The 16,214-nt window shown below is 38.1% G+C and overlaps 1 protein-coding gene across 4 annotated transcripts in view; it reads right to left on the reverse strand.

Moving 5' to 3' along the window:
* The window catches only part of CPSF3 (cleavage and polyadenylation specific factor 3), a 34,157-nt gene that overhangs the window by 7,209 nt on the left and 10,734 nt on the right, over positions 1-16,214 (reverse strand). For 3 of the 4 annotated variants that reach the window (XM_057742117.1, XM_057742118.1, XM_057742115.1), the window contains 9 exons: positions 15,848-15,998; positions 12,191-12,366; positions 11,030-11,188; positions 9,996-10,142; positions 7,301-7,453; positions 4,735-4,843; positions 3,479-3,577; positions 1,893-1,987; positions 175-262 (listed from right to left, as the gene is read on the reverse strand). In XM_057742117.1, coding sequence (XP_057598100.1) covers positions 175-262; positions 1,893-1,987; positions 3,479-3,577; positions 4,735-4,843; positions 7,301-7,453; positions 9,996-10,142; positions 11,030-11,188; positions 12,191-12,366; positions 15,848-15,998 — 1,177 coding nt within the window. The remainder of the gene's footprint in view (positions 1-174; positions 263-1,892; positions 1,988-3,478; positions 3,578-4,734; positions 4,844-7,300; positions 7,454-9,995; positions 10,143-11,029; positions 11,189-12,190; positions 12,367-15,847; positions 15,999-16,214) is intronic. The other variant, XM_057742116.1, reaches the window with a different exon arrangement.

The raw sequence follows: 16,214 nt of genomic DNA on the forward strand, positions 1-16,214 counted from the left end.
GACCAAAAGTAAAATATCAGTAACATGCATTGCTATGCACATATCATATCTTAAAAGTTATCGGAATGAAAAAATCAGGAGATTTCAAGTTGTTTAGAACTCTGTTTTCTGCATTTTATTTCAAAGAACCATGGGAGAAATGGAAGAATTGATAAAAATGCAGTAATTCTGTACCTTTCCTTATCTTTGGGTTTGACTGAACTTCTAGTATCACGGTCGTTACTGTATCTGCATACATATCATTGGAAGGGTTTGCCAGCCACTGAAAAACAAGAGGCAGGATTAGGGAGAACAACGCAGCCAACCCCCAGAGCTGCAATCACCACCCCCTTCACGGGCTGTACACGTGGGACTCCTGCTTCTAGCATTTCACTGAAATCAATTAGTTATGCTGGAATTCTCTAATTGTTTTTCTTTTAAACAACAGTAAAATGTACCAAGCACGTCCTTTGTGTCTTATGTGCATCATCTCATTTAAGTATCACAGAGTAAAGGGTAACGTGACTCAAAGCTAGCTTGTGCAAGATAACATAAGCAGTAATTAATTGCTGGTTTGGGGATTCAAATGCCAATTCCTAGTCACTTTATTTTAGTAGCATAGACAGTAATATTCTGAAAGATTTACTTTTGTTTCTCAAATGAAGCCTAAGATCTCCTGACACTGTGTCATGTGCCCACTGCTCTAAGAAAGTCTTCCATGTCTACCAGGCTAGGGTGCGACCAGCTGAATTACTTCAGGAAAGAGTAACCCCCTTCTTTTAATCACCTCTCCAAAGAGTACTTTTACAAGCAACATGAGTCACTTGGAAAACTGCCTCTAGAATCTTCTTTCACATGTTAATTCCAGGGAATAAAAAATACATTCTCTAATAGTATTTAGTAGCAAGAGCTACATTAATGTCTCTAATAACTTTTCCCCTTTCTCAGATAAAGCGTTAATATAGATTATTGTCTGTAACTTCATGTTATAATTAACTACTCCACTTGACAATTTCTTCAGTTACTTTTAGCCTTATAAAGCAAATTCAGACTTAGAGAACTGCAGTGGGACCAGCGCTGACATCTTTTTTTGTTTTAAAAAAATAACATGTACAAACACAGTACTTGACAATATAGTTGGGAAATTTACATACAACCTTGAGGAAGAGAAAGAAAGTGTCTCCCTGGATCATTCAGTTCCAGGATTCACCCTGAAAGTCCTTCTTTAAACTCAACAGATGCTAATCTATTAAAATCAATCATCAAAGTCATCTGGTATCTGGGTTCCAAATTCTACCAGTATGAATTTAAAATTTTAACAATGGGAACCACATTTACCTAAATTAATTATTTCTGGCCTTTTAATGTTGCTTATTTGAATTTTCAGAATTCCACTCTCTCTCTCTCTTCTTTTTTTGGCCCACGCGGCTTGTGGGATCTTAGTTCCCCAACCTGGGACTGAATCTGAGCCCTCGACAGTGAAAGCATGGAGTCCTAACCACTGGACCAGCAGGGAATTCCCAAGAATTCCACTTTCTTAAGAAGTGCTGCATGACAAATTTGTTTGCTTTAATGTAACATAATTATATTTTTATTTTGAAAATTTTAAGACCTTTTGATATAACTCAAGACATCCTGGGGTACCACAAAATCAGTTAAGACTTATGTGAGGGAACCTCTCCTCATTACACATACTAAATATTAAGCCTTAATTAGTTTCAATGCCACTGTAACTACCTAGAAAATGCCTAGCTATGTTATATTTAAAGCTGATCTTGGGAAGAAAATTATACACACATATATATTTTCCAACAATTTTTTTCCTGATTGAGAAGAAACCAGTTTTCTCTACAATTACAGGTGAACTCAAAACTTTTTTCCCCTCCTCGTTTAGGTAAATGATCTTATCTTACTTCTAATACCACCATTCCTGGTTCCTGTATTACAGTAATATTTTTGAACACTTTCAAAGCAGGTTTTTCTTGAATTTCTAATTCTTCTACATCACCTGAAAAGAAATTATAAGATGTATATAATTTTCTGATAATCATCTAGACCATAATTATTCATGTTTATAGAAACAGCTGAAATAAAGGTGATACACAGTGAAAAAAATTTAATAACTCATTTGTATAGTCAGATTTTAAATAGCTACAGTAAGTTTTATATTAATTGCTTATAGCAACTGAAAGATCTCAACATATATTACGAGTATTCCTATAACTAAATAGGACCTTGGACATCAAACATTTTTTCAGTTGCAAACTTTGGTGATTGTCAAACACCTACGTTTCTACAAGAGATTCAGCGACTAGCATCTTTTTTTAATGTTTTTTTAAATATATTTTTAAAAAATTTGTTTATTTTATATTTTATTTATTGGTTGCATTGGGTCTTCGTTGCTGCAAGCAGGCTTTCTGTAGTTACGGAGAGCAGGGGCTACTCCTCATTGCAGTGCACGGGCTTCTCATGTGGTGGCTTCTCTTGTTGCAGAGCAGGGGCTCTAGGCACGTGGGCCTCAGTAGTTGTGGCTCGTGGGCTCTAGAGCACAGGCTCAGTGGTTGTGGCGCACAGGCTTAGTTGCTCCACAGCATGTGGGATCTTCCCGGGCCAGGGCTCAAACCTGTGTCCCCTGCATTGGCAGGCAGACTCTTAACCACTGAGCCACCAGGGAAGCCCCTAGCATCTTAAAAATTAACACGAGCCTCATCGACTATGTTACTTCTACCTTCTATGGTCATGGGTTTAATGGTTCTACAGGGAAATTCCATTGTCTAAGATAAGATTTTATGCTCTTCTCAATAACCTCTTAATTAAGGATGAACTCAGACATATTTTATTAACTTCCTATTTTATGACTTATAATTCTAACATCAGGTTCTGAGGTAAAAAAGATATTCTTTCTACCGGTCTGCTTTATGGCAATACTTTACTATATGAGTTACAAAGAGCATTTTACTAGAAAATGTAACTGTGATTTGAAGCGTTCTTGTTTATCAGAGAGAGCCCACGTCTTTTAACTTAGTCTTCGCCCCTCACGATGTTAATACAGAAAAATCTCTAATTCAAAATGGTCTAATATAAAACAGAATAGGTTTACTCTTTGTTGGCCTTTGGCCAGTGGTCATACACTTATAGAACCTGCTGTACAGATTTGTATTGATAGAACCAGAAAAATTATTTTCACTGAACAAAGGAAAGAAATAGATAAAATTTAGGTATAGTAAACCAAAACAGATTTTAAACACAAGAAGCAAAGACTACTGACATTTCTAGAATTTTAAATGGATCAAGAATAAGAGATATTATGGGATTTAAAAAATATTTATCAGTATATTTTCAAAAATTTCACCTGAAGGTGATAACATGACCAAGTGAAGTATAAATAAAATTTGTGCAATTCTGAGACAATTACCAAAATTAACATCCTTTCCTAGACATATAGTTATTTTACTCAAAAGCAGAAAACAATTAAGTGAATGTCAATAAATACACACACCTGTCAATTTCTGCAGCTGGTAATAGAGCAAATTAAAAGGACCGGTATATGGAATGGCTTGGGTCTGTTTTACAGTGCTCATGGCCAAGTCAGTATAATCTGGAGAGGAATTCAGGATAGAAATACTTAACAAACAGTACTAGCCCCACAAAATACAACCTGCAAACACATACCAGAAGTGAAGAGAATAAACGCAAAGGAAGTGAGAACATGTTTTTCAAGCTAACAAAGTGTTCCTCAGTTGGCTCCCATCCTACACTCCTCCCCCACCCATGCCCATCACCCCACTCCCACCCCAGCCAACAGCTAACTTGTGCTCCCCCCATAAGAAGGCACTCTCATTCTCTCAAATACATCAAGTCCCTAACATCTCCAAGCCAGCAAGGCGGCTGTCCTCTGCCATCTCTTCTGGTTAGCAAGCCTTCACCCCCTGGCACGAGAGCCACCTGGTTTGAAGGCTTTCCCCACTCTTCCAGGCCCATCCTCTCCTCACATGTTACCCTGTACTTCTATATGTCCCGGCTCAATACTGGGATTGGCTCTTCACAAGATGGTTTCTCTCAAGAGACAGCTCTTCAAGGGCTGGGACCGTGCTTTTCAATAACTCTCTAGTCCTCCAGCTCCCAGCACAACGCCTGGCATAGAGACCTCACCAACTGTTAATGGAACAAGTTGCAGTCTACTGTGTGATGGTCTGGAAGCTGACAGTTGGCTTCTCTCACAGTTGAACGCCTAAACACCGCTGCTATTTCTTATTCCTTGATAAAGCCCTTTTAATTTATTAGCACCATATAAATAAAATTGAGCACAGTTGTTTACTTGAAGATAATACCATAGTTACTGCAAACGTAATGACGGCTTAGCATTTACACAGGCATAAAACACAAGGCTCAGCAGGTGACTTGCTACAGGTCATAAATATCAAAAAGCTTGTATAGAGAGTGCACCATGACTTCAGGGAATAAAAGTACCAGTGCTCCACGGTGACAGGTGGAAGACAGGCTTGAGAAGGGTCAGCAGTAGTCAGTCTGTCTTCCAGGGGGACTTATGTTTCCGATTAAGAAAAAAGTTGTTTAAATGTTTTAATAGTTCAAGGAAGATTTTTTTCACGTAAAGCTAACTAGATAAAGTTTCAATTATTCGTACTTTGTTATCCAGCTGTTACTTAAGATGTGGCCACTAGGTAAGAGAAGTTTTTACAGATTTTCTTTAAATGCTAAAATCAAATTATATTTAACATTTAATAGCATACTTACTAGAGAGGTCACAAGGAGAAAGTATGTGATAATTAAAGTTTCTTTTAACAAGTATTCCTGAGACCCTCTGGCCTTGTTCTGGTTTTTTGTCTGCTAAAAAGCCCATGACCTATTAAAAAAAAAAAAAAAAAAGCTCAAAACAACGTGAAGAGACATCTTATAAAATGCAATTAATTATTCAGGGACTCAATCATAATGATGACCAGGTGAACCATGAAAACAACATATGAATTTAGACATGAAAAATATAAAATGTTATATACCTACAGGACCGGGGCAGTAACAAGGCTACCAAGAGACCAAAGGGAAGAGTCACAGGGGCAGAACTGGCAAGAATGGCTGGGCTCAGTTCAGTTCCAATTGGTTCAGCAACCATGTAAACCTACTGGGCGCTGGGGCTTAAAAAAGCTTTCAACAAAGCCAGCGTGGTGGGAAGGACAGCAGCCGAGGCCAGCCGTGTGTGGCTCCCTCAGGCTGGCTGCCAACCCCGGACACGGAGGCAGCCCCAGAATACAGAGGTGCGAGGCCATGCCGGACCCGAGAGGCAGCAGCATCTCTGAATAAAAAGGCCAGTAAAGACAGGTATGGATGAGCTAAGACAACTAGGGGAACATTTTTAAAGAGACGAGAGTACGGACTGTTCAAAAACTAACAGTAACACCAAACCAAACAAAGAAAACCCTTACAAACATGAAACCCAATGTTCTTAAATATAACTTTCCTCAGCTACAAATAAATGAACTCAAAGGGGACAAAGACTCTGTATTTCACACGTGTTGACCTTTCATCAGTTAAGGGCAGATGGCAGCAAGGGAGTGGCAACACTTGCTCTTACAACTATAAGGGGACCTAGCTCTGTTTCACCTGATTTCTCAGGGTTACTTTCTCCTTCATGCTGGTGACTTCATGAAAAGGAGTTCTGCTGCCAGGAGGCTGGTATCAGCGCAGTGATGTCCTGGATGCTGATGAGGTACCTGCCTGGAGGACCAAGTACCTCGGAGAGCAAGACTGAGAGGTTCTTCTGGCTTCACCCTCTGCTGCCAGCCTCGGTTTCTCTCTTTATTCAAGTGTGTGCTGGTTCCCTACCTGCTGGTTTATTACCCTGCATACAACTGCTTGGCCTGACAGTTCTAGACAGTAAATTGCACGGGGTTTTTTTTGATAGTTGCTTGTGGATCTGGTTTCTTTACCTCCTTCTTAGTTTCTGTTTTACATGGCTGAGGATGGCTGCCATACACCTGACTTCTTCTAAGCAAGGTTATTACATTTGAGAAGAAAAATACGTAAGCTAATGATTTTAAATAAAATAATGTCTAAAATAACAGAATAACACTCTAATTCCAAACTATATTTGGAGAAACATATTGATAACAGTTTCTGTACACCTATATAAAGTTAAATATAAAGACGATACACATACCTAAAGTGTTTTTTCAGTTCTAGAGTCAAAAAAAATTTTTTTAATGCTGTATACTGTATTTCTAGAGGCTGTGTAATATACAATGGCCTAATAAAAATTCTGGAAAGTCTTGCTATAAACTCAGCTTAATTTTGTTCAACTTAGCTTCTGCTAAATTGACTAGAAAACTTCCTTTTTCTTCCCACACTGCAACTAGTAGAGTTTGGGAAATACAGTTCTAGATTCCTAACCATACATATTCTTATACCTACAGAATATATTTTTCTACAGGTATAAGATCCCTTCCATTAAACTGGCCCCTGGAAAGTTTTGTGAACAGTAAGATTCAGGAGTAAATACAACCATTTGCTCTTCTTTGGCAAGAAAAGCCTCACATCCTAATTTTTGCAACTTTTCCTCAAATTCAACCGCAAGAAAAGATATTCGTCAATTAGCTTCTTCGTGTTTGGCTCATTAGGTACTAAAAGAATTCTGTAAAGTTGCTCATTAACACGTCTGATATTTAAAACTTCAGACAGATCATCAAAAAGTCTCCTTCAGAGGCATCTTAAAAAGATTTTTGATGAACAGGTGGTAAAAATGCAGACTTCTTATAGCATCCCTCTAAAATCCCAGGTAAGGATTTTTTTTCTTAACTATCTCTTTAAAATTCTGAAAATCTTATATTTCATCATCAAAATTGATTAGCTCTTGAAAAGACAAATTTTTATAAATTCCATCATATCCACAGACATTATGTTTAGACACAAGCCTATCTTTAGAATCTAAGGGAGAATGCCAAGAAGTGGACAGAAGACTGTACTGGATGTAGCAAGAAACAGTAATAGAAAAGACAAAACAGTAATGGACATTTGTTTACTCTCTGACGTGGGTATGAAAAGTAAGTGGGAGTGTGAGTTAAAAGCTATGAAACGCAAGAGCTAATTTATTTGAAAATTTTCCACGTGAAAAAACAAACTAGTGGAACCAGAAAAAGCCTAAAGCACAAGGATCAAGTTCTTGCAGTATACGGAGCAGATGGAAATTGTTAGGCACGTCATCTTGCTTTGATTAATTAAGAGCTGGATTTTCTTAAGAAGTACACATTTCCCTAAAGGGATTAGGAAGTATCAGGAACGGATAGGATTAAACACCACAAGCTCTTACCTTGGCTAGTTTTTCTCCCCTGAAGTTCAGTGTCACCGCCTCTGTGTTCCGAGGGTTGTGCACCTCTATGTGGACTTCATCGTTATCTTCATATTCTCGAATCAGGGCTGCTTTCAGTCTGGCCATTTCGTTCTGTTCTCCATGAACTAAAATCTACAAAGAGTCAATTTTAAAAGAGCATTAGGGAGTATCCTTAGTTCAGATTAATGATGGCCTTTATCTGAATTAGTCAAGTATATGAATTGGAGATATACCTGAACATATTAAATTTTACTTTAAAGCATCTCCAGTCAATCAAACTTGTATGACATTTTCATTCTGTTTGGTTTTAAAAGGTCCTTAAGTGGAACTATTTCAAAAGAGTAAAGAAACTTCTTTTCTATTCCAGTTTTTGCCACTAGCGAGATACACTACTAGCTTTATTTTTTTTATTTATTTTTTATTTTTTGGCTGCGCAGCGTGGCAAGCGGGATCTTAGTTCCCTGACCAGGGATCGAACTCGTGCTCCCTGAATTGGGAGCAAGGGGTCTTAACCACTGAACCACCAGGGAAGTGCCTCTATTGGCTTTAAATACATATGGTTTTGTATGACACTACTGCTACTCCTACTATCTCAGAAAACACCCCCAGTTTTCTTTAGGTTTCTTAAGATAAGACTATCAAAAGAAGCTTTTTTATGGAAAAAAAATGACTTTTGATACTTTCCTCTCTTTCTTAAATACCAAATAAAATCTCAGAATCAAAAAAAATATGTTTTAGAGAGGTATTCACAACTATTGCATTAGCTACCAGTCTTTCTAATTCACTCTCATAACCTCTGTTTTACAAGACAGATGATTGTCGACCTAAAGACTACTGGTAGATGCCCTCCTGCGAGGACTAACAGAAGCTTGCCCAGGGTCACCACCAGGCACAGGCATGTGGCCTAGAGATGACGAGCCCCAGCTCTGGGGCCCAGCTGCTGTTAACACAAACCCTGGCATTGCCACTTACTAGCTGTGTAACTCTAGGCAAGTTATTTAACATCTCCGTTTCCTCATCTATAAAACAGCTGTTGGTAGTGAGGAGTAAGCACGCTGACACACGTAAAACACTAGTCCAGTGCCTGGCACATAGTAAATACTCATTGAATGCTATTATTCACCATTACCACCAACACTAGTAATATTTCATCCTGTGGATAGACTTTTGCTGACTTGGTTACTGGAGGAAGGTAAGCATCCAATTCAATGCAGACAGCAGAGATAGAGTCTGGAGAGCAAGAAAACAGGACTGAGGATGAGGCGGGGATTCCAGAGAGAGAGCGCGCGATACAGCTTCTCCTCCATGGCTTTAAAATCTGGGAGAATACCTGTAAGCCACAGACACTGAAGGCACCCATGAACTGCCTACACTGTAACTGCACGTGACATGCTACAAAGCCAAGTGGGGGAGGGATTTTCCCCACCAAAGACTCTGCTCATTAAGAGCCAAAGGTAACTACCTGTAAGGACTATATGCCAGAAAGCACTGAAAAATGAACAAAAGGGCACACAAAATGCTCAGCACCTTTAGTCACCAGGGAAATGAAAATATAAACTACAAAGAGATACTACACTTCACCCTTACTAGTACGGTGATAATTTATAAAGCAAAATAACAAGCTGACAACAACATGGAGAACTGGAACCCTCGTGCATTGCTGATGGGACTGTAAAATGGTGTAACTGCTATGGAAAACAGTCTGGTGATTCCTCAAAAAGTTAAACACAGAACTGGCCCATGATCCAGCGATTCCATTCCTAGGTATATACCCAAAAGAAATGAAGACAGGGACTCAAACAGATACTCCATGCCAATGTGCACAGCAGCGTCGTCTATAACAGCCGAAAGGCGGAAACAATCCAGGTGTCCATCAACAGGTGAATAACAAATTGTGGTCGATTCCTACAGTGAAGTATTATTCAAGAAGGAATGAAGCTTTGACACACGTGCATTCAGAAAGGGGACTTCATTACTTCACCTGTTTTCTAGACTCATGTTCCCTAAGTATTCCTCTAACTTAAGATACTTTTTTAAGCTTAACTCTCTCCAGTCCCACCCAAATAGAGCTGTTAACATAATAGGAACATAAAACTTAAAAATATATAAACAAATCACATTAGTAAGGAGCGATGTAATGTATTTCATACCTAACTGCATCTTTAGCTCTTACTATTATGATTTGCCCTTCTCCTCTCTCCACATTAATAGGCATTTCTTTTATGCCAGGCACTATATTGCATGCTTTAGATACATGTTCTCTTATCTGGTCCTCACCATAACTTTATGAGGTGTTATTACCCCTCTTTACAGATGAGCTAAGGAGAGGTTAGGTAACTTGCCTAGGGCTACAGAGCAAGTAAGGGCTGGAGCTGGGGTTCAGAACAGTCACACTGCAAAGCCAGTGCTCTTCAGTTATTGGGGAGGCAGCAGAAAATAACAGAAAGAAAGCTGGAGTTGGTAGATCTGAGTAAGAGATCCCATGTAAATGGAGAAAATTAAAGTGCACAGCTTGCCTAACTCAAAGGGGAGCAGTAAAGGTCAGATCCAAGTGCACGTGAAGGCACCACTGAGAGTGCTACCGTAAGGAAGGCGGCATCTGCTCTGAGAACCAGCTGCTGCTGGGCGTGCCTCTTCCCGCCTTTACTGCTGAAAATCAAATGCACAGACTAACCACATGAGGCGGTTTCAAAGCACGAATAAATTCACTGGTTTGCTGGTAATCTGTGTGAGCAGAGAAAGAAATGTAATCAACAGACATTTTCAGTGGTAACTTCTGTCCAGACATGGTAGTGATCTCTTCAGGTTCAGACATTATATGCTGTTAAAAAACAAAGAAAAGTAAACAAAACAAAACAAATAAATTCTCCAGTCAGAAAAGAAAAGGTACATTTTCTACTTTTTCATCCAGCCATAAACTCTTATGCTAACTTAGGACCTTTAGCACGAAAAGCATTGACTTAGTCAACGTCAAACACTTATTTTCTCGATCAAGCAAACATTTAATCAGGAAAGTAAGCAGATTAACAAAAATTCAATGTACTTGGAGTCCTCGAAGTGAAAATTATAACATGATTAGAAAGGTACACTTGTATCCCCAACTATCTGCTCTAAAAAGTCACTTTCCAGGTAAGAGGATTTGTATAAAGGTGAGATGTATTTCTATTCTGGAAATCTATTTTAGATACACAGCCAACATTGTCTAAGTGACTTATAGAATAAGGTAAAGTAATAAAAATGATCAAAGCAGGGAATCATAATGTATTTAAAAAAATTAAATTGAAGTTATCAATAAAAGAGAATGTGATGCAGAAATATTCAGAAACTGTCTCTAAAGTTCTGCACATCAATGTCTACAACCCTCAGAGTTAATACCAACCACTTATATCAGGAGGAAGATGGGCAATCGGCCCAAACACACTCTCCAGCTTTTCAAGAGAACGCTTATTAGTAAACCTCTTCTTCATCAGATGGGCGTCTCCACGTGTTTGTCTCAAATAGATTCCCTTCCATGTTTTTTCTTACTGCAACCAGATGTGTGCTTCTCAAACTTTCATGTGCCTACCAATCACCTGGGGATTTCACTCTTCAACCTTAAGAACATCTCCAGCTGCCTACTGCCATCCTCATTTTTAAAAATCAAAACCTGTATTATTTAAAGAACTACTTCAGTGAGGAAGAACACGATGGTCTCAGGCTCCGACTGACCTTGGCAAGCGTCCCTTCTACACAGTAACCTGCTATAATGACGCCGTTCCTCTTATCAGTACACCAGCTTTCAAAGAGCTCTCTGGATAAGCCACTTTGCATCATGCCTGGGGAGGCCATTACGACGCTGGGACCAATGTCATCAAAATGATCCATGCTCTGAGAGAGAAAGGCAGAGGGAACAGCATGTTGAACACCAGGGTTTGACAAAGCATTCCTTATTCGTAAAGAACACCGAGAAATGAAGTAAAAAGGTTAATCACATGACTGGAAGGGCCTTGACAAGTCTACGAAACATTTTAAGTCTAATTTTCAAGTCCCTAAACAGTTTATGTAGGCTGGGAATGAAAGGAAAACAAAATGATGAAAAGCAGTTCGTTCACATTGACCTTCAAAACCTTCTACAGTAGCTAAAAGACCATCAGAACCATTATCAGTGCCTAGCAGGCAGGCTGAAAGTAAAGGAAGAGTCAAATGGGTTTCTATCCATCCAAGAGAGAACTCTAAAAGAATTTCCCTAAAGACTCACAATGGCTTTGCACACTTCATCAATATTTTGAGCTGGCCTGAAAATGTAACTAAAATGTTTAACATTATTTCTTGGCTCTAACTCCTAAGCAATTAACTTAAAAAATAATACCTGACGAACAGAGCCTAGTGATAACTGGAAGACCACTTATAACTTGAATTATTTGGGGTATGATGTTATTATGATTACAGCATTAGTTTGAATGAAATTTTCATAAATTAAAGGAAATCAGATTTTACTGAATGCTCTAGAAAAATAAACACGAAAATTTTCACATATGGAAGCTGCCGTGCTAATCAAAAAGATGATTAGGTTTGAGCAGGAACAGAAAAAAAATATTTAACAGACATTATTCTCATCAGGGCTTTTTATTTCTATGGCAAAGAAATCCAAGTTACTTAGCAATAGTAAATATTGAGAACATGTAGAGACTTGGAACACGTGGCAATACTTGTTTAAGCAAAAAAGAACGCCAGCTGCTAAATTTTTGATTTCCCTCAGAAAAGTGATGCCAGCTTCAGAACAGGTAAGACTTCAGCAAGGATTCAGCCACAGAATCAACGTCGGGTATCTCCTATTGCTCATGACTTACTTGAGCATCATCTGTCCCCCTTTCTGCTATAAGCACTCACCTTCAGGTTACTAATGTGTTTGAAAACAAAGGGATTATTGATGTTGATCTGCTTGCGGATTTTGTCATTCATGGCATTTACATACGTCTGGTACACTGCCATACACTTCTTGGCCAAAGACGATGCGTAGTATATTGGAATATCATGGAGTTCTGGGTGATTCTGCCAGTACTCATCTAGAGATTGTATAAGAAACAAATATTGTGTTATGTGGAGTAAACAGTTCAAATAATAAATGACACATGTGATTAGTTTTCTAAAATTCAGACAAGAAATAAAGAGTTAAGAAACATTAGCCTGGTCTTAACTCAAACTTATAAACCTGAACTTCTTTCTTTCTTTTAATTGGAGTATAGTTAATTTAGAATGTTGTGTTAGTTTCTGGCATACAGCAAAGTGATTCCGTTATACATACGTATACATATTCTTTTCCATGCTAGTTGATCACAGATATTGAACACAGCTCCCTGTGCTCTACAGCAGAACCCTGCTGTTGATCTCTTTTACATGCGGTACTTTGTTATCTGCTGGTCCCAAACTCTCAATTATCTCCCCGCCCCACCCTTCCCCTTTGGGAACCATAAGTTTGTGTTCTGTCCATGAGTCTGTTTCTCTTTCGGAAATAAGTTCATTTGTATCATATTTTAGATTCCACATATAAGTGATATCATATGATATTTGTCTTTGTCTGATTTACCTCACTTAGTATGATAATCTCTAGGTCCACCCATGTTGCTGCAAATGACAATATTTCATTCTTTTATTTATGCCTGAGTAATATTCCATTGTATATATGTACCACATCCCCTTCACCCATCCATCTGTCGATGGACATTTAGGTTGCTTCCATGTCCTGGCTATTGTAAACAGTGCTGCTATGGACATTGGGGGGCATGTGTCTTTCTGAATTAGAGTTTTCTCTGGAGTATGCCCAGGAGTGGGATTGCAGGATCATATGGTAACTCTATTTTTAGTTTTTTTAGGAACCTCCATACTGTTCTCCATAGTGGCTGCACCAATTTACCTTCCCACCAGCAGTGTACGACAGTTCCCTTTCCTCCACACCCTCTCCAGCATTTGCTGTTTCCAGACTTTCTGACGATGGCCATTCTGACCTGTGTGAAGTGATACCTCATTGTAGTTTTGATTTGCATTTCTCTAATAATTTAGTGATGTTGAACATCTTTTCATATGCCTATCAGCCATATTGGAGAAAAGTCTATTTAGGTCTTCTGCCCATTTTTTGACTGGGTTGGGTTGTTTTTTGATATTGAGTTGTCTAAGCTGTTTGTTTATTTTGGAAATTAAGCCCTTGTTGGTCACATCATTTGCAAATATTTTCTCCCAGTCTGTAGGTAGTCTTGTCACAAAACCTATTTCTAAGTATTAATGCATGACCTAAAAAGAATGTTGTGATCATAGTCCCAAACATGGAGGCTTTAAAAATAATTCGGCAGAAGTTTACGCCGAATAATAGACCATAATTATTACTCCAGAGAGACATTAAATTCTGTGACGGTTTTAAATAAAAATGTTTTATTAATGTTGCAAATAGACCTACTGAAATTAGACACTTTGTAATTAGGCTTTACTAATTTTAAGACAGGACCACCAAAGGAGTTAAAACCGATTTTGAACACAAAAAAAGTCACATTACTGTGACTATATGTTTAGAAAACTGTTAGCCAGTTTCCGATAATTAATGAAAACAGTGGGCAACATACCTTCAAAAGAAGGCCTGTTTTTATTGAAAATCCTCATTAAATCCCAAAATATTATGAAAGCAGTATGGCCAAAAGCCATCATTCATTCTCCTAGGTACACCTGCATCTAGGAAATTTATTAAATGCCTAGAATGCAATTTACATGTATTATTCCTATTTTCAAAACAAATTCATCAGGATTTATTTCTATCTCATAGATTAGGAAACTGAGGCTAAAAATGGTTGAAAAGTGTGTGAATGTTCTTTTCTCACTTGATTTATAAGTGAAAACTCCGTATGAGGACAGGGACTTTTCCTATCATGTATGTTACAAATGCATTTCTTGCTTTGCCCTCTGGTTTACTTGTCTGTGTTCTTTTAGATGTAATTAAAATTTTTCATGGTATCGATGTTTTCACATACACTCTTATGATTTTTCAAATACCCTGCAAAGTACACTACATCCCAAGATCACATCACAATCTCCTATTTTTTTGGTGTATTTTTATGAAAAAATTTTAAATAGTAAAAAAAGTTGCATAACTTGCCCAGGGTCATATGGTTAGATCACAGGTGAGATCTGAAACCAGGGGCTCGCAAAACTCCCCTCTGCCTATTTATTATAGTACATTACAGGGAGAATTTAAGGGACAAAGAGCAGCCAAGTGCATAGGGCAGGCCTATCCGTGAAAGGAGTCATAATACATTTGATAGTAGGGCTGTCAGACAAAAACAGCAAACACTCAATTAAACCTGAATTTCAGACAAATAAAAGATTTTTTAGTATAATAATATATATTAAACATTTGACATACTTTGGCTAAAATACTATTATTTATCTGAAACTAAAATTTAACTGGTGTCCTGTATTTTTATTTGCTAAATCTGGCAACCCAATTTGATGGTGACAACACGATTTCACCCTCAACTTCTGCTCCTGAGATTACTTTGTTCTGGAGACTTTTCATTTCAAGTCTTCTATAAGGACAAATGTGACTTGCAGTTCGAAAGAAGAACCAACTCAGAATCAAGGGAAAACGGACTGGCTTAGGCTTTAGAAAATTTAGCTTCTACTAAGTCCTGTCTCTCTCAGAGATTTGCTTTTGATCTGAGGTCATTTATTCTTTTTCCCTTGTTTCCCTTTCCAGTGTAACAGGGGTGCTATTTACCCCTATCGTCATACAGAGAGAAGAACTGAGAGTGAGAGCTCAAGACCATTTTAGTTCTTCACATTGAAGCCAAATACGTACGAGGCACTTATCAGTTATTCTTTAAGAGGAGTGTATTCCCCACAAAAGAATCACAGAATGTTAAATAGGGTCATTAAATACAAATATACGGAGAAAGTGATACCCACCGTTCCTTTTATTAGAAAAAGTTATACACACTCATTGAAGTATTTGGAAAATGGAGAAAAGCAGAAAATGAAAAAATCATCCACTTTCTCACTATACAGACTTAATACCTGGACATCTTTAAAAATCTTTCCAGTCATTTGTGTATTTTTTACCTAACTAGGATCAGAGTCCACACTGTTTTGAACCTACTTTTTTGGTCCACTTAATATATTAAGTAAAAATATGTAATAACTCATTTGAAACATGTTTTTTTTCCTACAATGTGATATTTACTGACATAATACTTCTTTAAAAATATTTAGAATTATGAATTCTCTTACAAAATTTTCTGTGTATTTATTTCCCAGAATTTGAACCACTGGGTCAAAGGGCAGCATATTATTAAGACTTCTGATGCTGATGGTACACCATTCACACTCCCAGTAGCACTGTACGTGACTCACAGCTCCACTGGGCTCTCACTGGCACCAGATCCCTACTCTTAAACCCAGAAACGGAAGCCCAAAGGAGAGAATGACCTATCTAAGGACATGCAACTATCCTAATATAATGGCACTGTAAGATTTTAAGAATTTCCCAAATAAAAAAAGCCATACCTAAAATCAAGAGAAGCTCCTGAGCCCTTCCAAGAGCAAAGACGGGAATGAGTCCTCTGCCCCCTCTGTTCACAATGTCGTGGACAGTGTTACAGAACCTTGCCTCCCGCTCCTCTCGCTTCTCGTGGATATGGGTCCCGTAAGTAGATTCCTAAGCAACACGTCAGAAGTGTGAGACCGAGGCTGATAATTGTCAAAGGCCACAGAATTGAAACACCAATGAAATGCAGAGGCAAAGTGACCTATTTCTCTAATAATACGCCGTTCACTTGAACATACATTGTTATAACACTACTTGGAAAGAAGAGCAAATAAAAAAGTTAGAATTTACACCTGGCTAAGCAATAACAACTTCTTAGAAAATGGA

The sequence above is a fragment of the Hippopotamus amphibius genome, chromosome 7 (genome assembly GCF_030028045.1).
Source record: "Hippopotamus amphibius kiboko isolate mHipAmp2 chromosome 7, mHipAmp2.hap2, whole genome shotgun sequence".
NCBI lineage: Eukaryota > Metazoa > Chordata > Mammalia > Artiodactyla > Hippopotamidae > Hippopotamus > Hippopotamus amphibius.